The 20,665-nt window shown below is 38.9% G+C and overlaps 1 protein-coding gene and 1 non-coding gene across 2 annotated transcripts; both read left to right on the top strand.

Annotated features, from left to right (window-relative positions):
- Positions 1-594: 594 nt before the first annotated feature.
- Positions 595-1,170, top strand: LOC139904274 (uncharacterized). Its single transcript, XM_071886218.1, has one exon. The coding sequence runs from the start codon at positions 595-597 to the stop codon at positions 1,168-1,170; it is 576 nt and encodes a 191-aa protein (XP_071742319.1).
- A 12,833-nt stretch (positions 1,171-14,003) lies between these two features.
- LOC139887182 (small nucleolar RNA R71) lies at positions 14,004-14,110 on the top strand. The gene has a single exon (XR_011773022.1). It is a non-coding gene; the product is annotated as a small nucleolar RNA R71 (small nucleolar RNA).
- The last annotated feature ends 6,555 nt before the right edge of the window (positions 14,111-20,665 follow it).

Here is a 20,665-nt window from a genome sequence, read left to right as displayed (position 1 = left end):
TGGTAATGATTACTGCGGGTGCTGGAGGAGGGGAAGCTTCTGCCCCGGCAGCAACCACGCATCTAAAGCGGGAATCTTCTACACTCGACAGGAAGCCAAAGCTTCAGTCTTTTTCTAGCTTTCAAGAGCCTATGGGTCAAGTTAGCAAGTCATCAACTGTAAGGGATAAGGCTTCTGCTAAAGCTGCATCGCTATCTGCTGCTCGTGCTACACAGATGTTAAAAGTGGCAACATCATCATGACAAAGTCAGTAGACCAACCCATGATCACCATCTTTATCTTTTATATTTCCTTAAATGAATAAGTGGGTTGGTGGTTGTTTATTTATTTCTCATATTGTGGCTTTATTTCTGTCACACAGAAGTAGTGGAGCATATTGTGGCTTTATGAAGTGTGCTTTATATTATTTTATTTTCCATGTAACTCTATTTATAGAGTCATTTTCCAGCATGTTAATATATCCCAGAAAAGCATATTGTTTTGAGTGCATATGCTAGTGTTACTTCCATTTACTTTAAGCATCTAACTTCATTTGTATCTGTTTGTGTTAAGTCCTAATTCTACATCTGGTATCAAGAGCAGGCCATTTCTATAATGGGCGATCTACAAGTTGTTGGAGGAATTAAGAGGCTAAACAATCAGAACTACAATTCTTGGTCCACATGTATAATGTCTTACATGCAAGGACAAGATTTGTGGGAGGTTGTGAATGGTAATGACACTCAACAACCGGCAACAGAAGACAACAATGAAGTTTTAAGAAAATGGAAAGTGAAAGCTGGAAAGGCCATGTTTGTGTTAAAAACAACGGTCGATGAAGATGTGCTAGAGCACATTCGGGAAGCAGCAACACCAAAGGCAGCATGGGATACGTTCACGAAGCTATTTTCCAAGAAAAATGACACAAGGCTCCAACTTTTGGAGAGTGAATTGTTATCTGTGGCACAAAGGGACATGTCGATTTCACAATATTTCTACAAGGTGAAATCTATATGTCGCGAAATCTCAGAGTTGGATCCAGAGGCTCGAATAGGTGAAGCTAGGATGAAACGAATAATCATCCATGGCTTGAAGGCAGAATTCCGAAGCTTTGTGCAGCTGTACAAGGATGGCAAACACAACCATCAATTGTGGAGTTCGAAAATCTACTTGGTGGACAAGAAGCATTGACAAAACAAATGGGAGGAGTTTCATCAAAGAATGAAGAAGAAGCCCTCTATGTTAACAAGAGCAAGTGGAAATCGAAGCAACCATATAACATTGGATCAAAGAAGACCGATGACAAAGGAAAACAACCTGATGATGGAAAAAGTTCTCAAGACGGACAAAGAAATCGTGCTAATGGTAAAAAGTATAGACCAACGTGCTATAATTGTGGTAAAAAGGGGCACTTGGCAAGGTATTGTCGTTCAAAGAAGGTAGAAGAAAGCAACACTGCTCAATCTAAAAGTGAAGATGAGTGGGACGCCGAGGCACTGGTGGCAACAGAAGAAGAAGATTTCTCACTGACTGCTGCAAAATCCACACAATTTGATAATGATCGTGATTGGATTGTTGATTCTGGTTGTACAAACCATATGACCGGAGGTAGAGAAAAGCTCCAAGATATGGTAAAGTACAAAGGTAATAGAGTTGTGTTGACAGCAAATAACTCTAAGCTCCCTATAGCTCATATTGGTAATACTGTTGTCACATCTTCACAAGGTGAAACTGAAGTTCCTTTGAAAAATGTTTATCATGTTCCTGGGTTGAAGAAAAACCTTTTCTCTGTTTCACAAGTTACTTCATCGGGTCAGTTTGTTCTATTTGGTCCCGAAGATGTAAAAGTTTATGAGAAAATACAGGTTATAGGAGAGCCTGTCATGATGGGAAAAAGGAAAGAATCGGTCTATGTTATGTCGGCTGAGGTAGCATACATGGACAAGACAAGGAAGAGTGAAACTGTTGATCTATGGCATATGCGTCTAAGTCATGTTGGCTATGATAAGTTGGACATGATGATGAAGAAATCGATGCTCAAGGGTCTTCCCAAACTTGAAGTTCGAAAGGATGTAGTATGTGCAGGTTGTCAATTCGGTAAAGCACACCAATTGCCATTTGATGATTCCAAGTTTAAGGCAAAGAGGGCACTTGAGCTAGTTCACTCAGATGTTTTTGGTCCTGTCAAACAAGCATCAATAGGTGGAATGAAGTATATGGTGACATTTATAGACGATTTTTCAAGGTATGTATGGGTGTATTTTATGAAGAATAAATCTGACACTCTAACAAAATTCAAGATGTTTAAGGAAGAAGCAGAATCGGAGCTGCATGAATCTGTGCAATGCATTCGTACAGATAATGGTGGCGAATATGTTTCGAGTGAGTTCTCAAGCTACCTTCGAGAATGCAAAATTCGTCATCATCTTACTTGTCCAAATACACCTCAACAAAATGGTGTATCAGAACGGAAGAACAGACATCTTGCCGAGGTGTGTAGAAGTATAATGCATGCAAAGAATATCCCCGGACGATTCTGGGCAGAAGCCATGCAAACCGGTGCTTATGTTGTGAATCGACTTCCTCAACAACGGTTAGCGTATCAATCACCCTTCGAAAAATTATGGAAAACTAAGCCTTCGGTTAGTTATTTTCGTGTTTTCGGATGTGTATGTTATGTGTTCATTCCTGATCACTTACGCAGCAAAATGGAGAAGAAAGCCATTCGGTGCATTTTTGTAGGTTACGATAATCATCGAAAAGGGTGGAGGTGTTGTGATCCGACGTCAGGAAAGTGTTATACATCACGAAATGTGGTGTTTGATGAAGCTTCATCTTGGTGGTCCTCTACTAATGAAAAATTACCACATGACGATGTGGATAATGAAGAGCAAAATGGGTCAACAATTCAACTCATATCTGAAGAAGCAAAGGCTGTCAATGATGACAAAGTAGTTGAAGAAAATGATCCTTGGACCACTGGTTTGCATCAACAATTTGAAGAACAAGAAACATCACATACACCAAGAAGATCAACAAGAAACAGGAAGCCAAATCCCAAGTATGCCAATGCAGCTATAGTAACTGAAGAGAAAGAAATTGAACCTGAATCTTTTGAAGACGCGGTATCTAATACCGAATGGCTCAAAGCTATGAAGGAAGAAATAGTGGCATTAAAGCAAAATCAGACCTGGGATCTTGTACCAAAGCCTGCTGATGTGAAGCCGATCTCTTGCAAGTGGGTGTACAAAATAAAACGCCGTACGGATGGATCGATTGAAAGATACAAGGCACGTTTAGTAGCTCGGGGTTTTTCACAACAATATGGACTAGATTATGAAGAGACGTTCAGTCCAGTTGCTAAGCTTACAACTGTTCGAGTATTATTAGCTCTTGCAGCTAACAAAGATTGGAGTTTATGGCAAATGGACGTAAAAAATGCGTTTTTGCACGGGGAATTGGACCGAGAAATTTACATGAATCAACCAATGGGGTTTCAAAGTAATCACCATCCGGAGTATGTGTGCAAACTAAGGAAGGCACTCTATGGGCTAAAGCAAGCACCAAGAGCGTGGTATGGTAAAATTTCTGAATTCCTTACTCATAACGGTTATGTGGTAACTGCAGCTGACTCAAGTTTATTTGTTAAAGTAATTGAAAAGAAGCTAGCAGTAGTGCTAGTATATGTGGACGATCTTATCATTACAGGTGATTGGGAAGAAGAGATTGCTCAAATTAAAAACAATCTATCTGTTCGTTTCCAAATGAAGGATCTAGGGCAACTCAAGCACTTTCTTGGTTTGGAACTTGATCGCAGTGATGAAGGTATTTTACTTCATCAAACTAAATATTCAGTGGATCTTTTGAACAAGTTTGGGATGCTTCAGTGCAAACCTATTTCAACACCTCTGGAGTCAAATTTCAAAGTGTGTGCTCATAAGGGTAATGACCTTGAAGATGGAACAATGTATAGACAACTAGCGGGCAGTTTGATTTATCTATCGTTAACTAGGCCCGACATCTCGTTTGCAATCAGTGTGATGAGTCGTTACATGCAAGAACCAAAGAAACCTCATTTAGAGGTTGTTCGTCGCATCTTAAGGTATGTTAAGGGTTCACTTGGACGTGGAGTTATGTTCAAGAAAGGAGGAGATTGCAAGCTAGTTGGATTTTGTGATGCTGATTATGCAGGAGATCTTGATACACGAAGGTCAACTACTGGATTCGTGTTCTTGCTTGGTAATGGAGCAGTTTCGTGGTGCAGCAAAAGACAACCTACAGTGTCACTTTCGACCACTGAAGCTGAGTATCGTGCAGCTGCAATGGCAGCTCAGGAAAGTACGTGGCTTGTGCAACTTCTAGCTGAATTACATCAACAAGTTGATTATAAAGTTCAGCTTTACTGTGACAATCTGTCAACTATTCGATTGGCTGAGAATCCCGTTTTCCATGCTAGAACTAAGCATGTAGAGGTCCATTATCATTTTATAAGAGAAAAAGTGTTGAAGGGGGAAATTCAGTTAAATCATGTCAAGACAAATGATCAAGTAGCAGACGTATTCACGAAGAGTTTAGTTGGCAACAAGTTTGAACAATTTTGTTGTCAGCTAGGGATGAAGATTCTTGATGTTGAAGGGGAGTGTTAAAAGTGGCAACATCATCATGACAAAGTCAGTAGACCAACCCATGATCACCATCTTTATCTTTTATATTTCCTTAAATGAATAAGTGGGTTGGTGGTTGTTTATTTATTTCTCATATTGTGGCTTTATTTCTGTCACACAGAAGTAGTGGAGCATATTGTGGCTTTATGAAGTGTGCTTTATATTATTTTATTTTCCATGTAACTCTATTTATAGAGTCATTTTCCAGCATGTTAATATATCCCAGAAAAGCATATTGTTTTGAGTGCATATGCTAGTGTTACTTCCATTTACTTTAAGCATCTAACTTCATTTGTATCTGTTTGTGTTAAGTCCTAATTCTACAACAGAGACGACACGGAAGTAATGCAGGCCGTGTTAAGAGATGGGACGTTTCTGAAGCAATGGAAAATGCCAGGACAGAATGTTTCCCGTCTGCTGATAGTAATAAACCAGTGTATACGAAACATGCAACGATCTGAGGTATCATTGCACCAACTGTTCCTTATTGCGGTCTATTTGAAACTTATGGAATTTAATGTTTAGCTTTGCAATTTGAATTTACTTTTCTGATTATGGAGACTTCATGCAGTATTATTCACTTTTAGTGTTGCAAGTGCTTCTGATTATCTGATTATTTATTTAGGGGGTCAAATAATCAGTTTTGGATAATCACCACTTGTAACAAAACTAATTTTATAAATTCACAATTTACCCCTGAATTTTAACATACTCTCAGGAGAGATTTTTTCATTTAATGACCCGTCTTTCACAATTATGTTCTTCATTATGATTTTATCCGTCAGTTTTTCAAGTTCTGATTTGGCCGAGCACTCAAACGTCTGATTTTCTGATTAGCCCACCATTGAAAGTAATTGAAGCACATCAGTACATCACTTGGTTACAACCCTTTCTTTCACAGCTGATTATGTGATTATGATTATTCAATATCACTTGCTATTATAACGAACTTTCGAACACCCCCTTTCAAAGGAATTTTCCAATCCTATTCTCAGGCCGATAGATATACTCAAGTTGATTCCATTGCTCGGCATCATGCATGCACTTGCATACATGCGTGGCAGAAACTCATCCATTATTTGATAGAGACAAAATGTCTTTTCAGACCAATAAGTGAAAATCTTTATTAATTATTATATTTGAGTGTATTTTGGGAGTATTTTAATATTTGTAATGAAACAAAAGCAAGAAGAAACTTGAATGTTCCAACAATTGGTATCTAGAGCAGGAAGTAGGTCCTGATTCCTAAAAGAAAGCAGTCATAGTAGAAAGGATGATCACCATCGATCATCAAAAGAACACAGGCAATGATCTAGTCATTGTAGTAAGATCAGAAAAGCGGTAGCAGAAAAGCATCAACAGAAGAAAAGATGCAACAGGGTTGATCATATTTTGATAAAAAAAAAAAGCAATAGCAGGGTTGAATTCATGAGCAGAAAATTCAACAAATTAGCAGCAGCTTCTAATCACCGGTGATTAGAAGCAATAAGAAGAGTGTTGTACCAGAAAGAAGAAGCAATTTTGCCGCAGAAAAATAGCAGAAATCGTAGCAGAAAAGCGCAGTTGGAAGCAGCTACAATGTGCAATAGTTTAACTTAGCAGCAGTTTAGCAGCAATGATCACGATTGATCATCAAAACGCATCAGCAGTTTACAGTAGGAAAATAGCAGGTTGAAGAAGTTGTTAATAGCAGCAACAAAAGCAGTTGAAAATAGTAACAGCAGGAAGGAAGATGCAGTGGCAGCAAAAAAACAAAAAGAAAAAGGCAGAAGCGTAAAATAAAAGCAACTAGGTTTTCAAGATTAAGGGGGTGATTGTTAGTGTAATCTTGAATGCCCAAAGATTTGGGAATTCAAAGGCCCAAAAGGATCGGAAGTGTTCCAACCCGTTTGTCCAATTTATTGGGCTAACAAGTCCAAGTAGTAAAGTTCAAGTAGAAAGAAGAAGTCAGACTTTAGTTGCATTAGAAAGAATGGTCATGTAAGAAGTAGTGGGTCATCCATGATCCTAAATGTTAGGATAAAATTAATATTTAATTGTATGTTAGTTTGTTTTCGATAGTCATGTTGATTGACTTTTAGATGCATGTTGACTTTTACCATTTTAATAGGTAGAAGAATGTGGGTAGTAGAGGATAGTGGTATTTTAATTCTTGTACGTGTACATGAATGTGTTGTGTCACACCCCCCAAATAGGACCGGGGGTAAATGTGGCCTTTCAATACCAAAACACAAGTATATAACGAGAACGACTCTAAATGAGACGTTTTATAAAAACATAAATTGTATTGCAGCGGAATAAAAATGAAGTTTTACATCATAATCTAAAAGTAAATGTCAAATGTTTAATAAGTAATAAAATATATTAGACTCCAATGCAAGGCAGCACACATATAGCAATCATCATCAGCATTTAAGCTAATCGTTACCTGAGACAAAACATGCTTAAATAGTCAACACAAAGGTTGAATGAACAACATAGGTTTAATAATTGAAATAAAGATTTTAGACCACAAGATTTAGTTATAAAGTTTGATGTAGAGACATCGTTCAAAAGTAAGTGCTGAAGTTATGATATCGAGACTAAACATAAGTTACCCTAAACACTTTATTCGTTCGTGTCGTTGAATCATTAACATGTATCCATTGACCAACGGTCAACTAGATAGAGACGTCACTCTCAATAGGCCTTGATATGGCCGAAACGGACGGTTTTAATTGCGTGGTGTCGTTAAGCCGCGGCTCGCCAGAATCTGCCACTCGTGGGAAAAGGTACTAGTTTTAAATTTATATTTAGCGGGGCCTAAATCTTACTACTCCTTATAAGTAAGGGAAGTATGACCTAGGGTCGTATTTTTAAGATATCGGTAACATCGAACCTATATTCTAACCTAAAATAGTTAGGGAGTAGTGAATATTTATTTTGGGATTTTCTAATTTATAAAGCAGATAAAGTAAATGCGATAAAATTGTAATTCAGATAAGGTTAAAGTAAGTGCATACTATGACTTCGTCAGTTATTCTGCCGAGATTATGGAATGCTGGCTCATGAATAGGCAGAGGCCTTGTATTCATTACACTAGTCCTAAACGCCCCTGTCATAATACATGTCACTGGGTAATGCGTTAGGCTTGAAGATTCTGAATAGACAGCAACGTCCCTTACCCCCGACGCCCGTGCAGTCTGACTACAGGCATACACGTTTAGACGGCTCATCCAATTGAGCGACTCGGTTGGGTGACGTATTAACATTCCAAAACGGTCTAAACTTTCTTAAGCGTAATAGAATACATGGTTTACCATATCTGAGAGACGTGATGTGTTTCAATGCTTTCGTTAATGATTGGTAAAAGATAATTAGGCCCTAAAAATAGTTCAACCATAAGGAACACCATGGCCAAGTCAAGATGACTTCCATGAACACGTTCGGTTATCCTAACGGTCCAATCCTTTATGCGTCTAAACAAACAGTTCCTTAATTAACTAAGAATCCCTCAAGCGGGGTGCAATGCTTGAGACCGCGTTATGGTGCAGTGTACTGGTCAACACTAACCGTGTTCCATGGCCTTACTTAGCAGAGGTACAGCTTACAACAACCGCTGTGCTTCAGCGTGCACGTACGAAGTTTATATGCTTGGTGACTACACTAGCATGGTCTGGGACCGACAATGTATTAAGGGTCTAGTCAGATGTTTCACTATGAAAGAGTCCTCAATCAGAGTCCAAGGCTTGATAGACTTACAACAACCGGTGTGCCTCAGTCGATCTTACGTTGTATCCGAGAGACTTCTCTTACCAAGGGGTGACACAGATAGTGTACTCTGAATCGGGGTTAGCGACTTCCCAATAACAGAGCCTATAACTACGTTCTATTAGTTGGAAAAGCGATTGAGTTTAAAGCATAATCGGAAAGCATTTCGACAACATACACAAGCCATAATATTATTTCGGCATTATAACTGCTTACATCATAGCATACACTAAAGATAACTACTCGCTAATCATGGCAACAATATCATAAAACATTATATAAGATAAAGGATAGAAGTACCAGTAGATTAAACGAGTTCTGAATACAAAAGTGACAACTTCAAGACTCCAGACCGCTCCTAATACAATCTTCAGCGTTCTTCTCCGGGTACTAGGTTTCCAGCACGGAATCGAAGGCCTTGAGAGTATGACTAATATTGTCCAAGAGAGAGAAAGAAGTGAATTGAAGTGTGTGTTGGAATGAATGACAAAGACCCTTTAAATAGACTTGGAAAATAGCCAAATACGGCCGGCAGGCCGTTTGGCAGGCCGTTTGGCAGGCCGTATTTGGCAGGCCGTTTTTGTGGCAGGCCGTTTGTCAACACGAGTGGTGGCACGTATATGGCAGGCCGTTTCCATACGGCAGGCCGTTTGGCAGGCCGTATGGCAGGCCGTTTTTGGCACCTGGTTAGCCTGAATTCCCTGGATCGTAACTTGATTTCTTGTCTTTCACCATTTTCGCTCTAGAATCTTCGTTTTAGCTGCGATTCTCTTGATTCTTTTTGCACCGTCTTCGTAATCTCTTGTTCTTCAATTCTAACCGACGAAGTGGGTATTTTGCCGACAAAGTTCGAATCTTTCTTGTTTTTGGGCCTCAATACCGGGGTGAAAACGTGACTTTTTAGCCGATATCAAATATCTCACACTTAGACTTTGCTTGTCCTCAAGCAAACTCTTATTTTAAAGACCTTTTCGGTGTTTCTTTTCTAATAGCCTAAGCGGTTTGCTTATATTATAAGAGCAAAAAGATAAGGTGATTCATCTATGTTAGGATTGAAATTATCTCTACAAGCATACGAGGAGGTTACATGACATAGGCTATCTTTCGCGGGTCACTCAAATCACTCAAGTGCTTGGGGTTCCCTATAGATCTAAGAAATGAATACACTCATAGCCAGTCATGTTGCACCCATCGTCATAGGCTTGATAAAGACTCAAATCCTTGCTGCTAACGTGAGAACGGTAGTAATATCAGCTTTATGGGTTATTTGTCAATGATGGAGAAGGAATTTTGGAGTGGTAGTGAAGTTGTGGGTGAGATAAAGAGGGTAATGTAATCTTTATACAGACTTTTATTCGGATAGATAGGAGTGCTGAAATATTTGAGAAGCACTTTCGAACTTTTCTTCATTTGATAATCATTTTCGGTCAAGTTCTTTTCGGCATTTCTCTTACTTAGTTCTGCTCCTTTTCTCAGAACTTCATAAATTTTTTTTTTTTGAGATTTCTTCTCGAGAAATTTTTTTTTGCCGGTAAACTTTTTCAAGACCTTTGCTATGATACTTGAGAGGTTTATAACATCGGGTTTTCGGAAGGGATCTCATTTTCTGGGTTTACTAATAAGTAATAAATGTGATGTGGATGTGGTGGAGTAGAAGTAATGGAGGTGCGGAAGGTTTATGTTTGACAAATGGGGAGCTATTTTGATTACCACCGAATCACGCTTTGCTGCTTGGAGATGTAGATCTAAAGCAAGTTCTGATTCTGAACACAGACATCGGCACTCTCAACGGAAAATAGTGAAGCATTAAAGATGAATGTTGGTCTCATTTGGGGTGCCTCACCATAATCAATTTAGGTCGATAATGCCTTAGTCATGCAATGCTCTATTAGAGATTTCAATCTAACAAGATTTCCACCTTACTTAAGCCTTATTTTTACTGACAAACGCTTTAGGTTTTCAAAAATACTTTTTCGAAAAGGGTTACTTTTGCAAAAATTTTGAAAATTTGGCTTAAGGACTTGGAATCTTCGTAATGGTTTATTATGATATAGCATAAAAAGATACCAACATCCCGCACTTAGACGAACATTGTCCTCAATGTTCCTAGTGTATCCCACACTTAGGAGTTTTATTTGAAGATTTGGGAGTGTTTTTCTAGTGTTTTTATTGGGTGTTATCCCACACTTAGTGATATGCTAGGATGCGGTATAGTTTGAATCTTGAGCTAGTAGCGAAAGAAAGAAATACCCCTAGCAGATGCGGCTGGTTTCCTTGCTTCTTTATCGGCTCATTTGTCATCCTTTATTCTTCTACTCTACTTTATTGCACGGGTTGCCTCCCGAGAAGCGCTTTTGTTTAAGGTCGTTGGCTCGACCGTAGTGATGCTTCAAAAAGCAAACATTCCTTGCTGATGGTAGTGATCTTGGTCTTTTTGAGGGAATGTGAGTCTTGGTGGATAAATCCTGAGAAAGTGTCGGACCAATACTGGTAATAGATCTGGTACTTCTCTTGAAGATCATCTGAAAGATAAGTAGTGCGCAGTTTCGGCTCTTGATAAGTCCCGAAGTCCGATGAGAATATGATCCACAGCCCTGCTGGTTGACCCATGGATGTCAATCATGGTAGCAGTGCTGGTGTTGATGATTTCTCTGACGGGATGCTCATTTCCGAGGTCTTGATAAGAAACTGTATATTTAGAATTTCGAAGTCTTCAGAACGGTGATCTCCACAGTAAGAGTCGGTAGCTTTGCACAGATCGGTTAAGAGATGAAGCTAGAAAGAAGTGAACAGCAATCCTGATCCGAGTATCAATATCACCGTCTTTGAGTATATCTCCCGACATCCAGCTTTGAATGTGAAACTAGGATCTGTGGACTCGTGGAAGATACGTGATAGCTGCTTCGTAACATAGGTGGCAATGTTGACTCGATCTGGTTCAAGATGAGAGAACGGATTGTTTCGTCTTGCTTCCTCCATAACAGCGTCTTGTAACTCTTTGATAATCAGATCAACATGGTGATCAATCGTTACGTAAATCACTAGTCTGTCTGGTGTGCTTTCAAAGTTATCTCTATCCAAAAGAGCGAAAAAACTGTGAATATCCTCGATCATTTGCAAATCAGAGTGGTGAGTCGGGTGGCCGGTGGAAAGATCCATATGCTTCCGGATGAGAGTCAGTAGTGCTCGTTCATTTCGTGAGAATGGAAGTGCAGATCCGGATAAGGCGTTATAAACCTTAGAGTAAATGATCTTCTGATCTCGACAGAATATTGTTTCGAGAATAGTGCGAACCACTGAATTATGCTCTCGCTGCCTTTCTTCGTGATAGATATGATCGTGAAGAGAATTGATAAAGTCTTGAATGCGTTCTTCTAGGATTTAGACATCATTGTCCTCTCTTCGGAGATAGAGGTGGTGCTCTTCTCTGATAGCCATGATTCGTTCTGTTAAGCGTAGCGAAAAATCAATGGTTGATTTTCGGATGGCTTCGAGAATGTCTTCAAGTTCATCGGTATCATTGATGAAGGTGATCATGTCTGCATGTGTGCATATAACCAGAATTCGATCTGGAGAGTCCGGCTCCCCTTGATCTGGTTCGGTTGGAGAGCGCGAATTAGTCAGAATGTCTTCATGATGCTCTTCCTCGTCATCATCGGTATCTTGCTCCTCTGAGGATGCGTCTGATGAACGGGTTTCTTCAGTATTCTAATTTTCCACTTTGATACTTACAGGATCAATTTCTATATCCTTAACCTCAGCCTTCACGGTCTTCTTGTTGAAGCGAATGATTAAACTGTGATCTGTCGTCTCAAGCCTCATTATTTCTTTGTGACGCTCAGTGCTTGGAACGGGTGCTGTTGCAGTTTCTTTTACGTCTTCCATTTCCTCTTCCTCTTCAGATTCCTCTTCTTCCTCTATTTCTTCGCAAGGATCCTCTTCTTCCGTTTCTGGGTCGTCAACAGGCTGTGATTCGACACCCATCTCGATATCTTCCGCTGGTGGCAATGACTCATCATCGGAAGTGATCCGTCTAGTGGAAATAGCAAACATCTCTGCATGTCCAGAAAGATCGGTTGTTCGGTCAATTTTGAAGGTAACGCTCTCCCCATGTGACCGCAAGATCATGGTTTGATTGTACACATCAATGACACTCCTAGCCGTATTCATAAAAGGTCTTCCTAACACTACTGGGGTGTGTAGGTCTTCCTTAATATCCATTACTACGAAATCCGTAGGATACAAGAATTTGTCGACTTTCACCAAGACGTTCTCAACTATGCCCTTAGGATATCGAATTGTATGATCGGTAAGTTGGATTGTCATTTTGGTAGGTGACAAGTCTCCTAACTCTAATCTCTTGTAGAGAGAGTAGGGGATTATGTTGATACTTGCTCCTAAATCTGCTAGCGCATGAATGGTTCCAAATTGGTAGATTGAACAGAAATAAGAATCGGCCCGTATCTCCTAGCTTAGGTGGTAGAGAGTTTCTGAGTAATGCAGAGCATTCTTCACTCAATGGAATTTTGTTAGTCTGGTATCCTCTCCTTTGTAGAAAGAAGCCTTCGGATGTATCTCTTCTGGTTGGGAACTTTGGACATGGTGTCCAGGAATCTTCCATCAAGTTTGAAGGAATCAAGCTTGGATGGTTCTCCTTGTAGCCTCCCAGGATAAGGTACACAAACTTGAGTTTCAGGAGTCAGCTTCTGAGTATATGTTGATTTGTTCTTGAGCCTAGCTGACCTCCTCCTTGGTTCTTCCTCTGGGATTACAGAATCCATTTGCTTTGCTTCTTCTATGTGGGGATTTTGGATAGTATTACTTGGCAATCTTCCCTGCGGTCGGGTTTCAAGGCGTTGTGATAACTGTCCGAGCTGCGTCTCCAAACTTTTGAGCAGAGCCAATTGATTTCTCATTAGTATCTCCGTCTGATCTTGTCTGGCTGCAGTTCTTTGATTTAGCTGTTGTTGACCTTGAATGAACTGAGTTAGCTGTTCATCAGTTCCGAGAGTGGGGTTAGCTGCTTTTGTAATCTGGGTGGTAGGGGAATTTTCCTCAACTGGGGGACCAGTGAGTGGAACTGGTTGATCATAGGTCAATAGAGATTGTTGGGCTGGGTAAGGTGGATAGCGATAGCGAAAAGGTTGATTGCTTCGCTGAAATTGATTAACCCTTGGTGGTCCTTGATTGAATCCGGGATTTGGTGGACGAGCTGGGTATTGAACGTAACAGACTGAACCGTCAGGATTTTCGTACTCAACTTGATATTCTTCAGTGGGTTGCGGGTTGGTACAATTTACACAAGCCTGATCTTGGTTAACCTATTGCGGTTGCGTTTTCAATTCTCCTAGATGCTTAGCAAGAGATTCCATCTTATCCGTGAGGGATTTGATGGCCTCCGTTTGATTGTTAAGTGCGGAGAGCGGGGCAGATGATGAAGTTGTTTCACCACTGTTCCAGTCATGATGATGCATCGTCATGTTCTTGAGAAATTCCCATGCTTCATCTGCGGTTTGGTTCATCAGATTCCCTTGAGCTGCTGCATCGATCGTCGTCCTATGATTTACCGTAAGACCATTGTAGAAGGTACAGATTTGGGCTGACCGTTCTAACTGGTGATTAGGGCACTTCTTCAGCAGGGTTTTAAAACGCTCCCATGCGGTATAAAGAGATTCATCATAACTTTGTTTGAAGTTAATGATGTCATTCTTTAGTTTGGTTTGTTTAGAAGGAGGGAAATATTTGGTCAGGAATTTAGTAGCCATCTCCGTCCATGACGTGATGGAATCTTTTTCCAGTCCTTCAAACCAAGTTTGAGCATGATGAGTGAGAGAATAGGGGAACAAGTATAGTCGGACTATATCTTGTCCTATCCCTGGCTGTTTGTAGGAGTTCGAAAGAGATATGAATTTATCAAGGTGAGAATTAGGATCGTCATTCGGTAATCCATGAAACTGACAGCTATTTTGAATGAGCTGAATGATGTGATGTTTTAATTCGAACGAGTGTCCTTGAATCTCTGGAAATCTGATCGGTCCTCCTCGACCTTCAATCGAGGGTTTGGTATTTTCTGCTAAAGTAATGCGTAACGCCATTTGGTTTCTTATTCTTGCTTCCTTGCGTGTTTTAAAGATTATTGTGTCTAGATCAGGTACGAATAACAACTGCCCTCGTCTAGATCGGGTTTGGGTCATACACTGGGTATGCCTTTTTGTTTTTTATTTTTCTCAAATAAACTAAATTATAAGAAACTAAACTAATCTAATCTAAGGTAAGCTAAATTAATCTAATCGTAATCTAATCTAAGGTAATCTAATATAAGGTAATCTAAAGTATTCTAATTAACTAACTACTGATATCGGCTAAAAAGTTACGTTTTCACCCCGGTATTAAGGCCCAAAAACAAGAAAGATTTGAGCTTTGTCGGCAAAATACCCACTTCGTCAGTTAGAATTGAAGAACAAGTAATTACCAAGATGGTGCAAAAAGAATCAAGAGAATCGGAGCTAAAACGAAGATTCTAGAGCGAAAACGGTGAAAGACAAGAAATCAAGTTACGATCCAGGGAATTCAGGCTGACCAGGTGCCAAAAACGGCCTGCCATACGGCCTGCCGTATAATTTAGTTTCTTATAATTTAGTTTATTTGTGAAAAATTAAAAACAAAAAGGCATACCCAGTGTATGACCCAAACCCGATCTAGACCATGGCAGTTGTTATTCGTACCTGATCCAAACGCAATAATCTATAAAGCACGCAAGGAAGCACGAATCAGAAACGAAATGGCGTTACGCGTTACTTTAGCAGAAAATACCAAACCCTCGATTGAAGGTCGAGGAGGACCGATCAGATTTCCATAGATTCAAGGACACTCGTTCGAGTTAAAACATCACATCATTCAGCTCATTCAAAATAGCTGTCAGTTTCATGGATTACCGAATGACGATCCTAATTCTCACCTTGATAAATTCATATCTCTTTCGAACTCCTACAAACAACCAGGGATAGGACAGGATATAGTCCGGCTATACTTGTTCCCCTATTCTCTCACTCATCATGCTCAAACTTGGTTTGAAGGACTGGAAAAAGATTCCATCACGTCATGGACGGAGATGGCTACTAAATTCCTAACCAAATATTTTCCTCCTTCTAAACAAACCATACTAAAGAATGACATCATTAACTTCAAACAAAGTTATGATGAATCTCTTTATACCACATGGGAGCATTTCGAAACCCTGTTGAAGAAGTGCCCTAATCACCAGTTAGAACGGTCAGCCCAAATCTGTACCTTCTACAATGGTCTTACGGTAAATCATAGGACGACGATCGATGCAGCAGCTCAAGGGAATCTGATGAACCAAACCACAGATGAAGCATGGGAATTGCTCGAGAACATGACGATGCATCATCATGACTGGAACAGTGGTGAAACAACTTCATCATCTGCCCCGCTCTACGCACTTAACAATCAAACGGAGGCTATCAAATCCCTCACGGATAAGATGGAATCTCTTGCTAAGCAGCTAGGAGAATTGAAGACGCAGCCGCAACAGGTTAACCAAGCTCAGGCTTGTGCTAATTGTACCAACCCGCAATCCACTGAAGAATATCAAGTTGAGTACGAAAATCCTGACGGTTCAGTCTGTTACGTTCAATACCCAGCTCGTCCACCAAATCCCGGATTCAATCAACCACCAAGGGTTAATCAATTTCAACGAAGCAATCAACCTTTCCGCTATCGCTATCCACCTTATCCAGCCCAACAATCTCAATTGACCTACGATCAACCACTTCCACTCACTGGTCCCCAGTTGAGGAAAATTCCCCTACCACCCAGATTACAAAAGCAGCTAACCCCACTCTCGGAGCTGATGACCAGTTGACTCAGTTCATTCAAGGACAACAACAGCTAAATCAGAGAGCTGCAGCCAGACAAGATCAGACGGAGATACTAATGAGAAATCAATTGGCTCTGCTCAAAAGTTTGGAAACGCAGCTCGGACAGTTATCACAACGCCTTGAAACCTGACTGCAGGGAAGATTGCCAAGTAATACTATCCAAAATCCCCACATAGAAGAAGCAAAGCAAATGGATTCCGTAATCTCAGAGGAAGAACCAAGGAGAAGATCAGCTAGGCTCAAGAACAAATCAACATATACTCAGAAGCTGACTCCCGAAACTCCAGTTCGCGTACTTTTCCTGGGAGGCTACAAGGAGAACCATCCAAGCTTGATTCCTTCAAACTTGATGGAAGATTCCTGAACACTATGTCCAAAGTTCCCAACCAGAAGAGATACATCCGAAGGCTTCTTTCTACAAAGGAGAGGATACCAGACTCTAACAAAATTCCACTGAGTGAAGAATGCTCTGCATTGCTCAGAAACTCTCTACCACCTAAGCTAGGAGATACGGGCCGATTCGTATTTTCGTGTTCAATCTACCAATCTGGAACCATTCATGCGCTAGCAGATTTAGGAGCAAGTATCAACCTAATCCCCTACTCTCTCTACAAGAGATTAGAGTTAGGAGACTTGTCACCTACCAAAATGACATTCCAACTTGCCGATCACACAATTCGATATCCTAAGGGCATAGTTGAGAACGTCTTGGTGAAAGTCGACAAATTCTTGTATCCTACGGATTTCGTAGTAATGGATATTAAGGAAGACCTACACACCCCAGTAGTGTTAGGAAGACCTTTTATGAATACGACTAGGATTGTCATTGATGTGTACAATCAAACCATGATCTTGCGATCACATGGGGAGAGCGTTACCTTCAAAATTGACCGACCAACCGATCTTTCTGGACAGGCAGAGATGTTTGCTATTTCCACTAGACGGATCATGTAACGACCCGGAAATTTCCGACCAAATTTAAACTCTAATCTCTATATGGTTCCGACACGATAAGCAAAAACCCTAAAGTTGACCCGCACTTTTTCGATCGTTCTATACTTATAAGATTAATATTTACATAAATTAAACCTTACCAACATGATAAGCAATCCAAATTGTTGAGACTTATGTTTTCGAAAAGAGTTTTACACAACGTTTGACCGTCTAGTTTGACCGATGATATCACGAACTATATAACATATGATAATTATACGTTTGTGTATATATATGTATATATACATATTTAACATGGTTTATGGATGTTTTAATATCTCATTTTGTATTAATAACAATAAGTTATAAGTATATTTTGAAACTACTAACTTAAGTTTTCAAAACAATAACCATACATAACGTTATTTGATATAAATACTTATGACTTATAATGTTTATACATATAACGTATAAGTAATGTATTTAATCACTTTTAAGGACTTAAATACATAAAACAATATAAGTATATTCACAAAAGATAGCTATATTTGAATCCTCGTTCCGTTTTCTCAAAGATTTCTACACGTATATTTAGGGTATATGTACCCGTATCATACGCAGCTTCTAGATGTATTTACTATTGGTATATACCAATAAAAATCTGCTCCTTAGCAGCCTTAAATGATTAAGAAACATGTGAAACCAACCATTTGTCAAGTAGCATGAATTATTTAGCAAGAAAACAAAGTTAGGTATCATTTTTTTTCTTTATATACTAAAAACGTTTTTATGCATGCACACCATTTCTTCACCCCATTTTCTCATACTTACACTCCCATTTCTCTCTCAAAATACTCTTAACTTCATACTTGATCATCTACAAGCATTTTCCCCATCATTTAGCTTCAAAAACCTTACTTAATCACCATAAGAAAACCATACAAAAACACTTCAAGAAATCCTTCCAAGAACACAAACTTACTTCCAATCTTTCATCCACTTCCATCACCCTTTTGGTTCTAGGTTCTTACTCCTCTTTTACAGCAACCTTGTCCAAGGAACTTGAGGTAGTAACTATGTTCATAACCTTATTCGATTCATATATATATAGCTATCTTATTTTGTGGTATAAAATTTTAACAACAAGAACATAGTTTGAAAGTTTTCAAACTTGTTTGCAAACTAAATAGATCCTTCTAACTTAACTTTTAAAATACTTCAAGACCTGTAATATAACTTAAATATATGCTAATTTAACAAGGTAAAACTTGGTTTTTCAAAGAATAACTTAAAAACTATTTTTACGACGTCGGAGTGCAACCGGGGACTGTTTTGGGTTGGATAATTAAAAACCATCTTAAACTTTGAATTGGAGGTTTATTTTCTGGAAAAATGATTTTTACTATAAATATGTTAACACATAAAAATTTCATGATTTAATTCAAAGTATAGGTATTTTTAGAAAAATGGTCATTAAATGATATTTTTGTAACAAAAATGTTTAACTTCATAAGTTTCACTAAAGTTTCACCTATGCCGTGTGATTTTGAATACAAACTAAGGTATTTACAGTTCATAGTCTTAAAGAGGGACTCGATCCAAGGAGATGGCAAGTTGAATCAACAAAAACGGAGTTGTAACGAAGAAACTATGACCGAAACAAAATCGGATATCCAAGACTAGTTTAGCCACGAAAATAATTGGGAGAAATTAAATAAATCACATCTTTCTAAGATAACATGATATTTTATATATATGTACTCATAATTCAATTTTATATGGTTCAGGATCACCCGTAAACAATACGAGAAGATTAATCATAAGATCCCATGATTGTACGCAACACGTCATTTGACAACACCGGTACTTTATGTACGCAACACGTCATTTGACAATACCGGTACCGTGGGTCAAGATTAATCTCGACCAATACATATACGATGGGGGTTTTATTCATTTCATTGGGGGTTTATTAAACACCTAAAAATGAACCATTAAAATTGAATTACTAACATCGGACTGCTAACTACGGACTAAGGAATTATTAAAAGTATTAAAAGTATAACAAGTATATATATGTGACGATTGTTTAAAAATGAAAATATATTGATATATTATATATGGATAGGTTCGTGATATCAACCGGAAGACCAAGTCAAAATATTTATATCTTCAAGACAACAGTGAGTATATAGTCCCACTTTTAAACTCTAAATATTTCGGGATGAGAATACATTATTTTATGTTTTACGATATGGACACAAGTAACTGAAAAATATATTCTACGTTGAGTTGTACCACTGGCATACTTCCCTGTAGCTTGGTAACTAATATTTACAGCGGTATTGTAAACGCGAATCCTGTTGATAGATCTATCGGGCCTGACAACCCCAACCGGACTGGACGACCAGTATTCAACGGTTGCACAGTACTTCATTTTGTGACTACACTTGGTACGGTGTAGTAAGATTTCATATTAAAGGGAATATGCGACGTGATTGAATGTTAAGTATGGTTACCAAGTGCTCAACCACTTAGAATATTTTTATGAAAATGTTTATATATGAAATCTTGTGGTCTATATATATATATATATCGCTGCCGGCATTAAACCTATATCTCACCAACTTTATGTTGACATTTTAAAGCATGTTATTCTCAGGTATGAATTAAGTCTTCCGCTGTGCATTAGCTCGTACTAAGGATACTACTTGAGGCTATTAAGGACTTATATCATAAGGCGTTGTATTCGAGTCATTGAAGTTCATAGAGACTATTATTAAGTAAATGGCGGTTTAGGTCATTTGAATATTATGAAATGTCAGGCGATTATGTCAATTCTGGATGTAACTATAGATTGCCTTTTAAGAATAAATGCAACGTTTGTAAGATGTATCATATAGAGGGCAAGTACCTTGCAATGTTATCAACTATTGTAATTCGTTTGTAATCAATATGGACAACGTCCGGATGATTAGTTTCAGATCCTTTCAGTTGGTATCAGAGCGTTGGTCTTAGCGAACCAGGCCTTGCATTAGTGTGTCTAACTAGTAGTTGTTAGGATACATTAAGTGAGTCTGGACTTTGACCGTGTCTGCCTGTCAAAAGTTTTGCTTATCAATCCTAGTCGGAAATCATCTGCTTATCATCCTTAGGGAACTGCCTGCTTATCATTCTTAAGTCTAGACACGTCTTACTGCATTTAGTGCATCGATAGTGTATAGACAAAATTCATATCCTAGCGTATCTGTTACTATAGACATTGCCTGACGTATTTCAAAGATTCTCCGTAATTCATGGGATTTTGATATTATATATACATATGTAAATTATGTATTGAAGAGTACCAAACCCAACTCCTATAATCTATTCCAAACCAAAAATTCATTTCTCCGACCATACAAGATGGATTCTTCATCCAGCTCAAATTCCTCCGAC

This window comes from Rutidosis leptorrhynchoides, chromosome 1 (assembly GCF_046630445.1).
Source record: "Rutidosis leptorrhynchoides isolate AG116_Rl617_1_P2 chromosome 1, CSIRO_AGI_Rlap_v1, whole genome shotgun sequence".
Lineage (NCBI taxonomy): Eukaryota > Viridiplantae > Streptophyta > Magnoliopsida > Asterales > Asteraceae > Rutidosis > Rutidosis leptorrhynchoides.
Note: the sequence above shows the minus strand (reverse complement) of the source record. Positions and strands in the feature narration are given on the sequence as shown.